Source organism: Mytilus trossulus, chromosome 7 (genome assembly GCF_036588685.1).
Source record: "Mytilus trossulus isolate FHL-02 chromosome 7, PNRI_Mtr1.1.1.hap1, whole genome shotgun sequence".
NCBI classification, from domain to species: Eukaryota; Metazoa; Mollusca; class Bivalvia; order Mytilida; family Mytilidae; genus Mytilus; species Mytilus trossulus.
The window spans coordinates 63,755,174-63,775,089 of NC_086379.1; the positions used below are offsets into that span (position 1 = coordinate 63,755,174).

At 32.2% G+C, this 19,916-nt stretch overlaps 2 protein-coding genes across 2 annotated transcripts; both read right to left on the reverse strand.

Moving 5' to 3' along the window:
- Positions 1-221: 221 nt before the first annotated feature.
- Positions 222-2,385, reverse strand: LOC134727207 (uncharacterized). Its single transcript, XM_063591587.1, has 3 exons — positions 2,256-2,385; positions 988-1,105; positions 222-405 (listed from the first exon to the last, which is right to left on the reverse strand). The coding sequence occupies exons 1-3, from the start codon at positions 2,313-2,315 to the stop codon at positions 236-238; spliced, it is 348 nt and encodes a 115-aa protein (XP_063447657.1). The 5' UTR covers positions 2,316-2,385; the 3' UTR covers positions 222-235.
- Positions 2,386-9,570: 7,185 nt separating this feature from the next.
- LOC134727208 (uncharacterized) lies at positions 9,571-18,129 on the reverse strand. Its single transcript, XM_063591588.1, has 3 exons — positions 18,014-18,129; positions 10,818-10,935; positions 9,571-9,844 (listed from the first exon to the last, which is right to left on the reverse strand). The coding sequence occupies exons 1-3, from the start codon at positions 18,071-18,073 to the stop codon at positions 9,666-9,668; spliced, it is 357 nt and encodes a 118-aa protein (XP_063447658.1). The 5' UTR covers positions 18,074-18,129; the 3' UTR covers positions 9,571-9,665.
- Between the last annotated feature and the right edge of the window lie 1,787 nt (positions 18,130-19,916).

Genomic DNA, 19,916 nt, shown 5'->3' on the forward strand with positions numbered 1-19,916 from the left:
TTTGACTATATATATATATATTTACGATTTTGCGGGCATCTTTGAATTTTTCTAAAATCAAAGTATAAAATATCATTTGCAGGGAATCATGCCATTAGAAGTCATGTACTTATGGAAGTCTTGGTGACTTTCTTGTACTTATGATAGATTAACCAGAAAATAATTTTTAACTCTAAACAAGGCATAATTTATTTATTTTGTTTTCATGTATAGGACGAATATACTGTAATGGATCTTATGTTTGGCTTCGCAAGCATGTAGCTGGCCATTCCATTCGTTTTTGAAATTTTGTATGTGTGCTGACAGCAGTACACGTCAGGCCAGGTCCACACTCACAATGACCATTCATCTTAGCAATGTAGCTGCACGACTGACCTTCAGTTTTGTACTTTTCACACCACCCGCCTATAAACAAAACAAGTAAAATAAAGATTAAAAACTCTTTTGTTTGGTGACTTTATCGTCGACAATTTTTCTTATGATGATGACGATGGAAGTTTTAAACGACATTGACTGGCTATACAGCCCTAGCACGATCGGGTTATCTCTTAAGAGTCAAACTATTTCTAACATCTGTTTTCAGTTTTTTACAGTTTGTTCTTGTGTTCATGTGTTTTACTTTTTGCTTATAATAAATAAAACTTGAATCAATTATTATGGGTTTTTAAGCACAATCAACATACACCGGTATATATTAGTACAATTGAATCTGTTATTAAGCAACCAAGTTGTAGAAATTAAATCTACCAAGAACAACGTATTATATCTGCTCCGAAATATATAAAAATATACATGTGATTTGTTTTCTATTTTCATTTCATTAAATTGTAACAATCAAATGATTCTTCATAAATCACAAAAAAAGGGCCGAAGATGGACTAACTCTGTTTTTTGTACATACACTGTAAAATGGATGATAAAGCACTTGATATAAAATATTGCCAGTGTGTTTTTTAAATCGTTATTTTATAATAAATGCGTAATGACCTTGAATCATACTAGAGAATGGTAAAATGGACTCTCTTTTCTTGCTCACAACAATTGAACCTTCATGATAATAGCAGCACTCGTCTGAACCACATTCTGTGTCATGTCTACATTGAACCTGAAATATTGAATAATTTGGTCTTTTTTTCCTATATCAGATCATATTTTGTTACCTTTAAAAACAGCAATTTATATACATTTTTCATATTTTGATTATATAATCTTGTATTTAATTTGAACTTCAATCAATCCTAATTCGCGAGCCACGAATCAGTCTTATGTATTAAAACAATATGTAAAAGTACTTTCAGTAAAGAAATAGCTATTCGAACACACCTTCTCTGTTTTTGTGATTCATTAGATAGGTATTTCACTTGACCCAGATATTTCATCTTTTAGTACTGTGGTATTTTATGTTATAAAGTCAACCTGTAGCTTTGATATATAAAAAAGATAGAATCTGAAGCGAGAAGATGTATGAAATACTCTTGCTTTGTACGATATCAAGACAAAATATTCAACTCAAACACGCCCTAACATTAAAAGGTGCTCTCGATTTTCTTTTTTCGATACAATTGTTACCCATCTTTTTGGATTTTTTTTTGAGTCACATAATGGAAGGGCAGACACGAAAATTACTGAACTAATAGATTGATATATTTTCCGTCCGTGGTAAATTAAAAAAAAAATCGGAGGTTATGCATTTTCTACATCCAACTTAAAAGATACCCATGTCGTCGACCTTATATCTAATTGTTCTGCTTAACTATGAACTAGATTAATTGAAAACTAATGCAAATGGTGTTTTTAAGATAAAACGCTTCGTAATTGAGAAGATTTTTTTTTGTGTTTCTATTAACTTTTGTCCCTATGGTAAACATTACAGTAAGCATTTATCGCCTTCTCTAACAAAGAGCTTCGATTGTTTAGTTCTATTTCAACAGGGTTTCCGACTGGATGGATATTGTAACCGAGGTTAACACCACCTTAATATTCAGCAATTATGTGTTACCTTAAATTATCAAAGATATTTTAATTTTCTCTTAATTTGCTGTAAAAGAAATGTTAAATAATGAGTGCAATTGTCAACCCTAGTTAAATATAGAATTGCCGAAGAGTGTATATATAATACAATGAATTTCCGTTTATACTTGTATTTTTGGGAAAATATTTCTAAAACGACTTTCATTGGAATCATCGAAAAATACATTTCTTGTAAATTTTGTTTTTAAGAGGACTTTAATTTTTCTAAGGTAAAATATCTTTACCTTTACTGAAGAAACGATTGAAATAGAAACCACTAAGAATACACATATTTCCTTCAACATCGTGATTTGCCAAGCGTTAAAACGGACGATATAATATTACTGTGACACTGTTATGAAGTCACAATCCCTCTTATGTTCACTTTTAAAGATAAGATATAATGCCTTATACATTAAAACGGATTCAAGCATTTCTGATTAGAATATTTACATTGAAACGAATCATGTGTCCGAAGTGTATCTTTGTTTGACAGGTTACCTACTCTGTTGTACGAAATTCTAGTAATCGTAATGAAAGAGCAACTCAAAGACACAAGCTTTTTAATTGTGAATTTTCCAATTATATGTAGCAGCCTTCTAGCAGCGAATGTATACAGTATAGATACATTTCCAAGTTGATACCATATTCTTAGACTAGGGTTTATATTTTATATCTTGATTTTCTTGTTTGATGATTGCTGCTCACGATGCAGTTCATTAAGTCATGTAAGTATGTAATGTCTAATCCCAATTCCTGTAAGTACTATGGCAGTTTGACAAACTTATCAGCTATTAATTTTCCAAAATATTTTTCACCAATTTGATCAACATGTGTTATATTTATATGATAATAGATGATTTACAAATTTTGGAATCTGTAAAGATTACAGCGGACATATTCATTAATCCCCTGCCGTAACATGCATTATGACCAATACAACTATTTAATTTGTAAAAAAATAAAATAAAATACAAAAATATTGTATGTTTAAAAGCGTCACCAAAGGAACAAATCTTCAGAATACACGTATATATATATATATATATCACCATCACTGCTGGTGATCCGATGGATAAATCTGTTGTAGAGTTGTCACTGACTCAGACGTACTTAAAAATAAAATTCTTTTCTGTGACTGTATCTTGTATTAATTTGTAGGATCCTCTACTATAGATAATTGAGCTGATCTGTAACAATAACATCTCCATGCCTTATATATCATGTACTTTAGTACGACGCTAGATTAAAACTGAAGACGAAAGGTAACACACGGCCACCAAAAGCATTGTTATTGTGAATCCCAGGTGGTCGTGTGGTATATTTTCAGACTTTTTTATCCGTAAGTTCTGGACCAAATCTTACATAATTACTTAACCTTTAAAAAAATATGCTGCAAACATATTTTATTGTGTAATACACCTCTCGGTCACGTAATGATTAATAAATAAAACATGAATAAAGAAAAGTGGAAAGGGGTAAGAGATAATAAGTAATACACTGTTTACACTTAAAAAATAGAACATTAAAAATCAAAATAACGAAGAAATGATTTCAAAGAAATATTCAAGTAGGAAAGTTCCTTTATCATACGGTAAAATCAAAAGCCCAAACTCATCAAACAAATGGAAAAAATCTTATATTTAAGTATATAAAAAGTATTCTGAACCTGATTATGAACACAATATGATAGAAATCAAGAGAATAGTATTTTGGTACTGGCATACTTTTTTGACTGCTCCTTTTATTGTAACTACTTCTTGTTCCATATTTTGATTTTCAATAATCTGTTTTCTGTATTTTCCTGTTTTTGTTTTCCGAACTATTAACTTTGTATTCAGATAACAGTTTGATAGAAAATTACTATTTACAGATTCAATTAGGTCTATTCACGGGTGTCATTCGGTTTATCGAGAGAAATGATCGTGAAAGAATATCTAACGGAGGTCAAGTATTGAGAGACGATCGTGAAAGTTCTGGTAATTTTAATTTACATTCTTGTTCAGAATCTTTGAAAAAATCGCTTTATTTTCAAAACGCGGAACAAATTCGAACAAACAAATATGTCTGTCAAAATGGTTTAACTTTCTCAACATAACTGTGAAAGGAGATAAAGAAAATATGAAGTACTTTTTGAAAAAAACACAAAAGGCGCAATGCGTGTCTATGAAATTAATTACAAATAGCACGCTTTTTGTACCTATAATGGTCATATTTCAGAATATCATGATATATTTGAAATTTAATCTTTGGTGTATCTGATAGTACAATAAAATCAAAATATGTTCTTCCATTAAAAGCGTTTATTTGTTTATGAAAACCTTGAATTTGTTGAATTTCCATCAAACTTGGTCGTGAAAGATCAGGCAACGTATTATTTCGATCGTGAAAGAAAATGCGTGACCAGACTTAATACTAGTAATCAGAGATTAGTATTTCTTTCACCATGTGATAAATCTGCAAGTGGTTGAAGCCTGTAACTATTTTGATAAGGATGAACATTAAAGCTATTATCTTTTTTTCTATTCAACACTTTACCTCGAAAGTTAAAAAAAAACCAAACTAATAACGTGTCTAAAGAAATATTCAGCTCTGTGAATCGGTCTAGTGCACTTCAGGCAGACCGACTCTAGTTAGCCAATAATATAGATATGCAACGTTTAAACCAAAATGTTATCCATCAAACAAAAAATCATAGCAAAAACAGCACATTTCATGTGTAATTTGGGATTGAACGATAACCAACATTTGTGCAACAGAACTTTTAAAGTTCTTTATAAAGAACGCAGATAAAGATTGATTTAACTATATAGTACATACTATAGAATACCAAAGCGCGACTGCTGTAATCTCTTGTTTGATTTACTTATGATAGTATATTTGTTGAACGTCTATAATATCAAGGGTTTCATTAGAAGTGTCAAATGCGCTTAAGATTGTCAATGTTTCATAAAAAAGGTCAAGGTCAGATTAACCATGCCATACAGATCTCTACAAATATCCCGTACACCAAATAAATGTGTTCCGATCCTTACAGTGCCTTATTATAGAAACTGACAAATGTAAAAGTTATGCTTGGCCAATTAAATCGGAAAAAGTATATGAACCCTGACCGACAGCCAGATATAGACATCTTACTATCATTTAATAAATCAAACACAATTGTCATCATGGTCATAAAAGAAACATGCAGACAGACATGTACACCATACACGAAACACCTTGTCGCTATAGCATACAGGTATATATTTAAAGGCCAAACAACATAAAACAAACATTGCCGAATGCATGATAATGAGTTCAATGGTAGTTGAAACCTTGCACAAGTCGAAAATATACACCTTACAATCATAACAACAGACAGTTTTCCTAAAGCTTAACGAATCCTCGATACGGACTTGACCACTAAAATGAATCCATGAAATGAGGTAAATCCTGTCTGACGGACATTTAGTTTATAGGATCCAATATACAAAATATGGGTATCCTATAACTCATGATAAGTGAGTACTTCGCATGACAATAAAAAAAACTTCATCCTACAATCATCCAACTATTTTACAAATAACATATTCACAAATGCCTAAATAATAATTTTTAATGTATTTTCGGCGTTTTGTCACCCATTGTCTTTTCTTATTGCCGTAGTTGTTATTTCTTTTCATTTTCTGAAAATATTAATACTTTAAAATGCTTAAACCTATTGAGGATGTTGACCTATCTAGTCTTCCTCAATACCAATAACAAATATCAATTATCATATGATGGAAGAATAATTTGAACGTCGTCGTAGCATCAGATCTTTCACGATCCTTTTCACGGTACGTGATCTTTCACGATCCAAAAAAACAATTTTGTGTAAACAGTTCTTTATTTACCAAGTTTCAGATTATATTGAAACAAAATAACTGTGAAAACCGTTTAAATAATTCAAATACAATGCCCTTATTCTGATAAACGTAGTTTATATCTAGTCGAATTTGTGAAAAAATCGTGTTTGTTCACATTTTTTATCCATCTATAATACTAAAATTACGAAGTCATATTTTTCAGCCGTCATCACGTAAAAACGACGAATCAAAGAATTCAACTTTATATATCACTAATATAGTACAAAGGTGTAGATTGAAAATTACACCACTCCAGGCCCTTTTGTTTTCCACGTAATTAATATTGCCAATAATTAAGAAGTTCCGGGTCGAGTCCGATACCGATACCAATAGTATATTCACCTGTTACCTATTACCTCATCTGTATGTTCTGCATCTGACAGGCGCACCACCAAACGGTGTATTCAGGGTTAATATGCTATATACACGGATCATAAGCACAGAGTTGACACTACTGAATTGTCAAATAGCTATTGTAGTATTTTAATCAGTAAGACTTTCTAAGATGACAAGACTAAAAATGAGGAACAGTTTTCAATTTGTTAGTGGGTATACATGACGTAAAACAGCGAATCAAAGAATTCATCTTTATTTATAACTAATATAGGACAATGTTGTTGATTAAAAAATACTCCATTCGGAATTTCCAGGACTATGTTTTCCAAATAATTAATATTACCAATAATTGATAAGTTCCAGTTCGACGGGTTCAAACAGAAAGATTTGAAAGCAGAAAAAAACTGTGTATCTTATAATCGGCATGACTTTATCAGATGACAATACTAATACTAAAATCAGGCTTGCGCATAGTTATATACCTTAATTTAGTCACGGACCCGCGATATCACGGGTGTGTTCTAGTACTATTAAACGAGAAGACCTCATTTTGGGTGTCGCTTCTCTTCTTTCCACAATAAATTAATCAACACGGTTCTGTGTCCTATATGTACAGAGCATATTGCAATTTCTCATCCATTCATATGATTAGTCAGATTGAGTTATTTTTGGGGAAAAACAAGAAAAAAGGCATCCGGATATTGTCCCGTCATTGGACGAAATTTTAAGTCAGATTAGACTTCCGGTCTGCGTTTTTCTGTATACTTTGAACATACATATACAAAGAATAAAGTGTATTTTCAGAATTCTATCTGCTATCATTTTCAAGTTTACTATCCACGGCAGTAACAGAGTTTATTAAATAGAGAGGGTCTGCATACTATATCAATGACCACTATGGATCGATTAGTAAACTTAGAATTGAAAGTAATAATGAATGTTCATAATATGCAGATAAGCGCTAAAAATATTCATGTGAACTTTTGATACCTTTTCTGAAATTCTCCAGTCATTAAATCTTTTACAAAATTCATTGATTACAAAAAAAAGAAGATCTGGTATGATTGCAATGTTGAGACAACTCTCCACAAGAGACCAATATAACACAGATATTAACAACTATAGGTTACCGTACGACCTTCAACAACGAGATAAGCCCATACCACATACTCAGCTTTAAAAGGCCCCGAACTGACAATGTAAAACAATTCAAACCAGAAAACTAGCGGCCTTATTTATGTACAAAAACATGAACAAAAAACAAATATGTAACACATAAACAAACAACAAACACTGAATTATAGGCTACTTACTTGAATTTTCATAACATATTAAATGTATGTTCATATTGAAATTGTTAGAAAACCAAAAAAATGGGAATATTGGAAATAAAGGAAGAGGGATAAAAAAAAAAAAGCATTTTCCTGTCCCAAATAAGAGGAGGGATATGACCTTTATCGGAACTCCGGGATCGGGTGTTTTTAAACTCGGGATTTCAGGATTTACCATTTCGGGATCCGGGAATTCCTTTTTTGAATTTCGGGACCCCGGAATTTCGTTTTTTTAAGCCCGGGATTTCGGGATTGCATGTTTTTAGGCCCGGGATTTCGGGATCATGACACCTCCTATCCCCCACCAATAACCTATGACTTTTTTCCAGTTCTTTAATATTTTACAAAATTCTTCCAACAACACTTTACATACTTTACACTACGCTCTGAATGCCCGCGATTTCGCGGGTGTGTTCTAGTGTCATTGAAATGTCGAGAAGCAATCTGCCTTTTGTCGTTTTGTTATAACTATATACTTTTGAGATTGGATATTCTGACATACTGATCATAATATTGAACCATTTTGACAGACAGTTTTATTTTGTCGTAAAAGTGTCTGTGTAATTAATTAAATTAGAATATTTACTGACTTTTCATATGTCTTCTCGATTAAATGTTTTTCACGATCCGTTACAAGAACTTTCACGATCGTCTCTCAATACTTGACCGCCGTTAGATATTCTTTCACGATCATTTCTCTTGATAAACCGAATGACACCCGTGTACTTTATACCGTGACAAACCCAAATTAGAAATAAAAAATGAGAATCCGCCAAGAACATCTCTTGACTTGTAGTAGTATGGATGCATGTGTATTAGCTCAATTTGTAAGATATAAAAGTTACATTTTTCTGAATGTTGTATATATTTTTAAAAGAACTATTTGAAATATATTACTATCATGGTTTCAACAACAACCGACATTCATGCTATTTTGGGAATTTAGAGTTGTGCCAGTTCACATCGTAAATAACTTTTTTTATTTTTGGCATATTTTTGTAGTCTTTGCAGTGTGTTTGGAAATTTTAAAATTGTTCAAGCATTCGCTTAAACTATATAAATCAAGATTTTGATAGAGTCTTAATTTGAATTGACATGATTCATTTGTCATCGTACAATTACCGAAGAAGGATATCTGTTATCCGAAATATCAAACATATTGTTCGTTTTATTGTGTTTTTTGGTGATGTTGTATTCTTTTAGACTTGTTATATATATATACAACTCGTCTAAACATTAACCCGACAATGTTAGGCGTTTAAAATTATAATCCTGGTACTGTTGATAACTTTTTACACCACTGGGTCGATGCCACTGCTGGTGGACGTTTCGTCCCCGAGGGTTTTACCAACCCATGAGTCAGCACTTCAGTGTTGACATGAATATCAATTATATGGTCATTTTTATAATTTTTCTGTTTACAAAACTTTGAATTTTTCGAAAAACTAAGGATTTTCTTACCCCAGGAGTAGATTACCTTAGCCGTATTTGGCACAACTTTTTGGAATTTTGGGTCCTCAATGCTCCTCAACTTTGTATTTGTTTTGGCTTTTTAACTATTTTGATCTGAGCGTCACTGATGAGTCTTATGTAGACGAAACGCGCGTCTGGCGTTTAAAATTATAATCCTGGTACTTTTGATAACTTTTTAGATCTGTAAATTTGCTTTTGCAAATTTTTGGTTCTTCCCTCGCCGGGATTCGAACCCATGCTACTGTGATATCGTGACACCAAATATATATAACTTAAAACAATTAAAAAAAAACTTGTTAAATTCGATGCAAGTTATGCATAATCAAGCCGTTTCTCTAACGAATGAGTGTATATAACTGATATGACCAACGGCCTGCAGTCAATCAGAATTTGCATCGACTTAATCAAGAAAGGCGTAAGATTTTAGTTCGTTCAGAACCATACCTTCAATTATATCAATGACAAGGACATTACTGATAAATGCCAATAACATGAAATATTTGTTATGAATTGGTAGTATGAACACAATGTTGACTTTACCTATGCACAAGGTATATTTTATTTTAATTATTACAGTGTTTATGTGTATAAGACGAATCTCCCAATGCATAGCTATAGCTGATCATTAACCTTTTGTTTGAGTTTGAACGCATGTAGCTGGCAATCCCTTTCGTTTTTGAAAAGATGTATGTGTGCTGACAGTAACAGTACAAGTCAGGCCAGGTCCACACTCACAATGACCATTCATCTTAGCAATGCCGCTGCACGACTGACCTTCAGTTTTGTACTTTTCACACCACCCGCCTATAAACAAAACAAGTAAAATTAAAAACCAATTGTTCAAAGAACAATTGAAGGTCTTTCCACCAATAAAGATCTATTTTGATAAGAAAATATTAAAATTCAGTTGAAAATGTCAGTTCCTACGGCTTAATGATGTATACATACAAATTTCAAGCAAAGGTCAAAATCTAGAACGTCCAATTAACCTATGACCTGGACCTCAATTTCAAGGTCATAGACCAAAAGACCCTAGGTCTGTATTATGTATGTTTCATGAGTAATATCACTTTACGCATAATTCTAAATATAAGAGGGGCAAAAACTCCCAGTTATTGTCTACGCACCCTTCCAATCAAAATTTATAAGTTACGACATGTCGCAACTAACAATTTAGTAAAAATAATTTGTCAAAATCTTATAAAGTTAATGAAAATAAGTGAAAATAAGCCAAAATCAAAATTTTGAATTTGACCTTGACCTTTGATTTGACCTAATTTTAATTTTTTTGGACCAAGGATCTTAAATCAAAAGACCCTAGGTCTTTATCACTTATGGTTTACCAGTTAGAAATGCATATCACTTATATCATATATAAAAGGGGGATAACTCTCATATGGAGTCTCCGGATAGCTTCGGTCAAAATGAAACAGAACATCCCGAGGATAAAACGAGCAATTTGGAAAAATAAATTTGTCGGTTTCTTATATGGTTGCGAAGCCTTAGAGATAACAAGAAAAACAGTGTTCGGGGAGATAACTCTTATTTGGGAAAGTATTCGGTTAAGCAGAGTTGGTTTCAAAAGCGTATAAACTGTTTGATATCATATTCCAAAAATCTAAGCGACATCTTGCGAAACATAAATTCGCAAAAAGGGCCGAAGATGGACTAACTCTGTTTTTTGTACATACACTGTAAAATGGATGATAAAGCACTTGATATAAAATGATGCTAGTGTGTTTTTTAAACTGGTAGTTTATAATAAATGCGTAATGACCTTGAATCATACTAGAGAATGGTAAAATGGACTCTCTTTTCTTGCTCACAACAATTGGACCTTCATGATAATAGCAGCACTCGTCTGAACCACATTCTGTGTCATGTCTACATTGAATCTGAAATATTGAACAATTTGGTCTTTTTTTCCTATATCAGATCATATCTTGTTACCTTTAAAAACAGCAATTTATAAACATTTATCATATTTTAATCTTGTATTTAATTTGAACTTCAAACAATCCCAATTCGGGAGCCACGAATCAGTCTTATGTAAACAATATGCGCATCTGGGTACAAGATCATAAATCTGAAATCTTTGATAAGCTTGTGATGCCATTGTGATGGACATTGTCACCGAGGTTAACACCAGCTTAATATTCAGCACTTATGTGTTACCTTAAAATATCAAAGATATTTTAATTTTCTCTTAATTAGCTGTAAATGAAATGTTAAATAATTATTCAAAGCCAAAAGCATTATCTAATCCAAACATTGATAATACGCATGCGCCAAGAAATTCAAAAGTGTTTATTTTCTGTGGCGAAAAAAATCCGATTTTAGTGCATTTTAAAGTATATATAAACATTGGGAATATATTATCTGCAATCGTTAGTGCTTACTTTTGAGTGGAGGAACAATTTTGAGTGTTTTCATAAGAGGAAATGGAGCATTTGGACATTTTAAGTTTTGATCCCCTCAATTCTCAACTGGCAGACACATACGTACAATCGGTATTAACACCCGTTAATGTTAGTAAAGTGACTACTACAGCAGAAATTCACCCAGGAAAAACTGTGAGTAACGTTAATAGTACGTCTGATAAAACACCATCACGAAATAAAAGGCGACTATCAAATGAATCTGTTGAAGGGACATCGAAAAAGTTGAAATTTTTAGTTAATGATGACCATGAAGATATTATACGTTTAACACAATCCACACAGTGTAAAGATAGTTCTATTTGTATAAATGAACATAACTCAAGTGATTTTAGTGAATTAAAGTCCCTAGTTGTTGGTCTAACGGGATCTATGAACAGTTTTTGTCAGATGATTACACAAAGAATGGATAATCTTGAAAAAACAATCCCGAATACAATAGCGACATTGATCGATAGTAAAATTTCATCAGAAATGAAAAAAGTTAAACAACAGTTCCAAAAAGAATTAAAAACTGTGTCTGACAAAGTTGAAAATATAGAAAAGTCCTATGCAAACGCGGCGAAACAGCAACCAACTTCAGACGAGGCTATACGGGCTATTGTTAGGAATTTACCCGAGTCCAACGGAGAGAATGTCTTAAACAAGGTGAACGCTTTAATTAAAGATGGTCTACATTTAAAAGACGTAAAAGCGGTATCTGCAGATCGTAAGAAGAGTTACAAAGAAGGGAAATACGGTGTAGTAATTGTAGTTTTCAAATCGTTGAACGAAAAAAGAAAAGTCATGGATAAAAAGCGCAATTTAAAGGATTCTCGAAACTTTAAAGACATATTTATTGAAAATGATTTGTCGAAGTCGCAACGGATTATGAATAACAACTTACGAAATATTGTGAACGCAATTGGCGAAAATAGACTAGAAATAAAAGGAGGCAGAGTCCGATCTCGAGAATCAAGATTTCGTGACAACAGAATCGACAGCAACCCACGTCGTAGTGAAAACCAACAAAGAGATCACCTACCAATAGATGAAGAATATGAAAATCGAAATTATAATACACCTGGATATAACAGCACACGAGGTGGAAATCGACGAGGGAAACACTACAAAAGTGGGCGTGGCGGTTATTAGGTAGAATGCGGATTTTGGAACATTAACGGAGGGAATTGTAATGTAAATAGTGACAAATATAGTTTTTTAAGTTCTTGTATTATGCAACGCAATCTACACATACTGGGTATTGCCGAAACACACCTGATGGGTTCTAAGTCTGTAAACTTGGATGGTTACTGCTGGTACGGACATAACCGACGGAATATACATATTCGAGCGAAGAATGGATCGGGTGGGGTAGGAATTTTGGTCCGTAATGACTTTGATCAACAATTTAACATTGAAATTGTCGATGATAACACTGATGGTATAATGTGGGTACAGTTTAAACATAAACGTTGTAATGCCAATATGTTTTACGTTTGCGTCGTCTACCTGCCACCAGAAAACTCAACTAGAGGAGTCAATGTACACGAATTTATGGAAACATTAATGACACATATATACACAATCCCGCAAGGTAATTTGTTCTATCTGTGTGGTGATTTTAACAGTCGTTGTTCTGATTTCTCGGATTCAATCGAAGGAATAGATTGCTTACCAGAACGCGATATAGTCGATTTTCAGACAAACGGATATGGGAACATTTTTTGTGATTTTCTAATTGATGTTAATTGTTGCATACTTAATGGTCGGAAAACTGTAACTAACGACTTTACCTTTGTATCAACACGCGGTTCCAGTGTAGTGGACTACTGTATTTTACCATATGAAAAATTGGATTCATTTAACTCCTTTAACGTAACAAGAGCTACTACTATCATTCAAAGTCTTGGCGAGCCCGGTAAATATGATCTTCGTAAAATAGTACCGGACCATTCACTATTGACATGGAATATGTGCCTATATTTTCCAATTAAAGACCAAGTCAGTAAAAAGAAAGACAACAATCAAACTGTTACCAAAATTAAATATGATACTAAAAGTTTACCGGAAAATTGGCTTATCGGAGATTCTATTGTAACAGAAATTAATCGTGTGATATTACAGTTGGAACAATCTGAAGCGTCACAACAAAATATCGATAACATGTATGAAAATTTTGTATCGGTACTGAAAACAGAAATGTCCGAAAAGCTATCAAGTAAGGAAATTCGAATTAGTAATGCGTTTAACAACAAAGCTAGAAAATGTAAAAAACCGTGGTGGAATTCCGAGCTTACTATGTTGTGGAATGATGTTTGTAAAGCGGAGAAAAACTGGAATAAATGTCGTCTTAGTAACAAAAAAAAGGAACTACGTCATATCTTTGTCCAAAAGCGAAAACTATTTGATCGAGGTGTCCAAAGATCAAAACGTCAATATTGGCATTCAATGCAAGAGGAATTAATTAATTCGCAAGGAAACCCGAAAGAATTTTGGCGGAAAATTGGCAGGATCGGAGTAGGGAGCGAGCGTCAAAATACTATTCCAATGGAGATCAAATTAAATGATGGATCAATATGTGATGATAAGGATATAGTAATAAATAAATGGAAAAGTGATTTTGAAGAAATGTTAAATAAAGATAGCGATACTGGTATTAGTAATGAAATAGAAAATTGTAATAGTGATATAATTTGTGATGAAATTTTAGATGGGGAAATTACCAGTAGGGAAGTGTATAATGTAGTGAAAATATCAAAATGTGGCAAATCTCCTGGCGTTGATGATATTCCAGTTGAATTATATAAAAATCCTACAGCATTGAATGCGCTTATTCGTGTTTTCAATATATGTTATAATTCCGGTAAAGTGCCAGCTATGTGGAATAAATGTATCATTACACCGATCCCCAAGTCATCCACGGCAGATCCCAGAGATCCGATGTCCTATAGAGGAATAAGTCTAGCACCAGTGGCGTATAAACTATACTGTGGCGTCCTAAATGCACGTCTGACCGGAAAACTTACCGATCTTGAAGTGATCAATGACGAACAGAATGGTTTCAGAAAGAGTCGCAGTACCATAGACCATCTATCAACTTTAACAACTATCATTGAAACAAGAAAACTTTGTAAACTTTCAACATTCTGTGCATTTGTAGATTTTAAAAAAGCATATGACTGGGTTAATCGTAATTTGTTGTTTAGTAAATTAGAATCCTTAGGCTTAAGTACCAAAATGTTAAATGCTTTACATTCTTTATATTATAATGTTCAATCTTGTGTCAAGATAAATGGCAACTTGACTGATTGGTTTGGAGTAAATTCTGGCCTAAAACAAGGCTGCATATTGTCGCCGTTATTATTCAATATTTTCATAAATAACTTAGTTGATGACATCAAGAGCTTAGATATTGGTATAAATGTAAATGGTGAAAAGATTTGTATATTGTTATATGCAGATGATGTAGTATTATTAGCCGAAAATGAAAATGACCTTCAAAGAATATTAGATGTTTTAAGTATATGGTGTAATGCAAATGACTTAATTGTAAATATGGATAAGTCAAAAATTGTTCATTTTAGAACACAATCTGTAACACAAACAAATTTTGAATTTATGTTGAACGGAAACCAGTTAGATATTGTATCAAAATATATGTATCTTGGTTTATTATTAAATGAGTTTTTGGATTATAATGAGATGGCGAAAATTGTAGCAAAATCAGCCAGCAGATCACTAGGTTTACTAATTGCTAAATGCAAAGCAAATGGTGGTTTTGAATATTCTACTTTTACTAAACTTTTTGACACTCTTGTTATGTCTGTAATTGAATATGGTGCTGCGATATGGGGAAGTAAAGAATACTCTTGTATAAATGCTGTAAAAAATAGGGCAATGCGTTTCTTCATGGGTGTTGGAAAGTACACACCTAATTTAGCCCTTTATGGTGATATGGGCTGGATGCCATGTATTGTAAAACAATGGACATGTATTTTTAGAACTTATAGTAGATTTACGAAAATGTGTGATAATAGAATAAACAAAAAAGTTTTTATATGGGCAAATAATATATGCAATAATAGACTGAAAAATTGGAATTTCAGAGTACACACAAAGTTTAAAGAACTTGACATGGAACATTTTTGTAATACTAATTTGATTATTGATAAACATGTTATAAAAAATATTGAGAATATCTGTTTCAATAGATTTAAAGAGCAATGGTATATTAATTTAATGTCAAACGAGCGTAGTAAACTACGTACTTACAGACTGTTCAAAACTGAATTTGGTGAAGAAAATTATTTATTAAAAACTATACCTGGAAAATATAGGAGTGCCTTTGCCAAATTTAGAAGTGGTACTGCTCCTCTGAAAATTGAGACTGGAAGGTATGAAGGTCTTTTAGTTGAAAATAGAATTTGTTTTAACAGTATTTGTAATGAAAATCTTTTAATTGAAGATGAGAAACATGTTTTAATGAAGTGTCCTTTGTATGAAGATTTGCGTTATTATTTGTTTTATCAAGCATCTCTTGTTAAAGTTAATTTTATGCAATTGTCTGATGACGATAAATTTATATTTTTATTCACTGATGAAAATATGTACTTTTATATTGCCAAAATCTGCAATGACATTTTATTGAAGAGAAAATGTATTTTATATAGCTAATTTTAATGTAAATACTGTATATACTTTTTAGATAGTCTCTCATAACTCTTTTTAGAGTGGCTCTTGTATGTTTTATGATTTTGTTTTATCAACTGTTTGTATGCTTTATATAATGAAGAGGTGAGACTTAAATAAAATATTGTCTTGTCTTGTCTTGTCTTGTCTGGTATGGGCAGAATCAATTTGCGCCAATTGCAGTTTTGAAAAGGTATTAATTGCGCCACTATCTTTAATTTTGATGGTATTAATTGCGCCAATAAATGAAACGAAATAGCGCCACATTTACCTGTAAATATGTCTTCCTATAGCATACCTGTACATGTTATACCTATATCATAAGTTCTATAATAAACCTTTCCTAATAAGATTTACATTGTTACTGAACACTCATCAAATTTAAGAAAACTTACCAAAACATATTTTTTTAGTAATAAATAGTCAAAATGTCTGATATACCATTAAAAAAAAGAGTCTGATAGAGGAAAACCGTTCATCATTGCATTTGTAAAGAAAGCTGAAGATGTACAGTTAAGTCGTGTTGTGCTAGGTTATTCACAGATGAATCGTGTACAATTATTTTGAATGGAGAATTAAGAATTAGATCATATTCATGAAACAAATATCCAGAAATTAGAACGTCAAAAAAAAAAGCAGCCGATGTGTTGTCAGAGAGACCTTCTAAAATAATAAATTCAGAGCTCTTCGAAATAAAGAAGAAAATTTAAAAAAAATAAAGATTTAAAAAAGAGGATTTTTTTTTGCTGATGGTACCTATAAATGTTGTCCAAAATGTTTCAAACAACTTTATACTATACATGTCAATGTCTTTATTACCACCATTTATCTCAATTTCGAAAATAGAATGCACAAAACAGTAAGAGACATCTTTCCAGACGTCGTTATGAAGTCATGTGGATTTCGTCTTTGTAAGGCTTGGTGTAGGAAAATTGCCGGTCCCAAGCCCGGTTGGAAGGAGGAGGGAAGTCAGTCTATATTTAGTTGATATATATAGATAAAAAAAATAAAAGTGGCGCAATTAGATGATTATTTTATTGGCGCAATTGATACCTATAATTTTGAAAATTAGGTGGGGCAAAAAAAGTATTGGCGCTATTAAGTTGTGGCGCAATTGAGTTACTTTTTGGCGCAAATAGACATTGCCCAAATTTGAGGTCTTTAAAATCTAGATTGCTGAAAGAATTATTGTGCTGAATACTGTTAATACCATCGGGCAATATCCTTTTGCGCCAAAAAGTAACTCAATTGCGCCCTTAAATTTGTAGTTGATTTAGTTTTTTGACTGTTTTATTTGCGAGCGCAATGAATGAGTCCTATGTAGACGAAATGGGAGTTTGACGTATATAAGTAACAATTAAGTAAAAGCCTGGTATAACAAGTGAACTGATATTTTGTTGTTTTTTTCTGACAGAAACAAATTAAATTTCGATTGCAGATATCATTCATTAAAATTCGAGTTTAAAAATGAAAAATGTCATTATAAACTTTAAACGCTTATGCATTTGGGAAAATATTCTTTCGTGGATTGATTTGAGAATGTAAGCTATAATTAATTAAAAACTTGCTTAATCATTACCGTCTAGATTATTTTAAGAGTGAAATTGTCAACCCTAGTTACATATAGAACTGCTGAAGAATATATACACATTCTCATATAATGCAATGATGATATCGCTTAAGAAAAAGAAAAGGAAGACAAATGTAGTAAACTAAAAAGTGAAAAAAATGAATTTCCGTATATACTTGTATTTTTTGGGAAAATATTTCTAAAACGACTTTCATTAGAATCATCGAAAAATACATTTCTTGTAATTCTTTTTTCGATAAGAACTTCAATATTTCTAAGGTAAAATATCTTTACCTTTACTGAAGAAACGATTGAAATAGAAACCACTAAGAATAAACATATTTCCTTCAACATCGTGATTTGCCAAGCGTTAAAACGGACGATATAATATTACTGTGACACTGTTATGAAGTCACAATCCCTCTTATGTTCACTTTTAAAGATAAGATATAGTGCCTTATACATCAAAACGGATTCAAGCATTTCTGATTAGAATATTTACATTGAAACAAATCTTGTGTCCGAAGGGTATCTTTGTTTGACAGGTTACATACTCTGTTGTAGGAAATTCTAATAATCGCAAAGAAAGAGCAACTCAAAGAAGTAGAATCAAGCAAACAATCGAAGCAATATCTGCTTTTTGTTTTATACTTGACAAAACCATATCGTGGCTTACAACTAGAAAAACACATTGAGGGTCGGTTAAAACCAAACTTTACGACAAAAGCTTTTGAATTGTGAATTTTCCAATTATATGTAGCAGCCTACTAGCAGGGAATGCATACGGTATATATACATTTCCCAGTTGATACGATATTCCAGAGTTTGTATTTTTTGTCTTGATTTTCTTGTTTGAGGATTGCTGCTCACGATGCAGTTCATTAAGTATGTAATGACTAATCCCAATTTCTGTAAGTCCTAAGGCAGTTTGACAAACTTATCAGCTATTAATTTTCCAAAATATTTTTCACCCATTTGATCAACATGTGTTATATTTATATGATAATAGATGATTTAAACATTTTGGAAATCTGTAAAGATTACAGTGGACATATTAATCCCCTGCCGTAGCATGCATTATGACCGATACAACTATTTAATTTGTTAACACATTAATACAAAAATATTGTATGTTTAAAAGCGTCACCAAAGATATAAATCTTCAGAATACACGTTTATATATATATGGTTATTCAAATTAATTTCTACTACCACCGACACCGGGTCTGACTACTACTGTTTGCCTCAACATATGTAGTGCATTTTTTTTTAGATCAATGAATGCATTTAGAAAATAATAAACCGATTTGACATTTTCAGACATTTTTTTATCCGTAAGTTCTGGACAAAATCTTACTTTGAATTACTTAACCTTTAAAAAAATAAACTGCAAACATATTCAATTGTGTTGTACACCTCTCGGTCACGTAATGATTAATAAATAAAACATGAATAAAAAAAATGGAAAGGTGTATGAGAGAACAAGTAATACAAAAAGAAGATGTGGTATGTTTGCCAATGAGACAAATATCCACAAAAGACCAAAATGACACGAACATTAACAACTATAGGTCACCGTATGACCTTCAACAATGAGTAAAGCCCATACCGCATAGTCAGCTATAAAAGGCCCCGATAAGACAATGTGAAACAATTCAATCGAGAAAACTAACGGCCTTATTTATGTAAAAAAAAAATGAACGAAAAACAAATATGTAAAACACAAACAAACGACAACCACTTAATTACAGGCTCCTGACTTGGGACAGGCACATACATAAATGTGGCGGGGTTAAACATGTTAGCGGGATCCAAACCCTCCCCCTAACCCGGGACAGTGAGTTTAACAGTACAACATAAGAATGAACTATAAAAATCAGTTGAAAAAGGCTTAACTCATCAGATAGACAAAAAATACAAGTGGACGTGGCCGGGTACTTATACATCCCGACACAAAAAGACACAATGAACAGATCTGAGAGTACTCGCATTTATCTGACAGCTAGTTCAAAGCCACTAACAACTATAAAAATAATCATGTCTCTAAGACTAAACATACACTGTTTACACTTAAAAAAGGTACATTAAAAATCAAAATAATGAAGAAATGATTTCAAAGAAAAATTCAAATCGGAAAGTTATCGAACTTATTATACAGTAAATCAAAAGCCAAAACTCATCAAACAAATGAAAAAAA

Bases quoted from the DNA above. Each gene is read 5' to 3' on its own strand.
- LOC134727207 (XM_063591587.1), bottom strand. From the start codon at position 2,315: ATGTTGAAGGAAATATGTGTATTCTTAGTGGTTTCTATTTCAATCGTT. The intron at 1,106-2,255 runs GTAAAGATATTT...TCAATATTTCAG, and splicing joins CAATCGTTTCTTCAGTAAAG to GTTCAATGTAGACATGACAC. The intron at 406-987 runs GTCATTACGCAT...TTTTGTTTATAG, and splicing joins ATTCTCTAGTATGATTCAAG to GCGGGTGGTGTGAAAAGTAC.
- LOC134727208 (XM_063591588.1), bottom strand. From the start codon at position 18,073: ATGTTGAAGGAAATATGTTTATTCTTAGTGGTTTCTATTTCAATCGTT. The intron at 10,936-18,013 runs GTAAAGATATTT...TCAATATTTCAG, and splicing joins CAATCGTTTCTTCAGTAAAG to ATTCAATGTAGACATGACAC. The intron at 9,845-10,817 runs GTCATTACGCAT...TTTTGTTTATAG, and splicing joins ATTCTCTAGTATGATTCAAG to GCGGGTGGTGTGAAAAGTAC.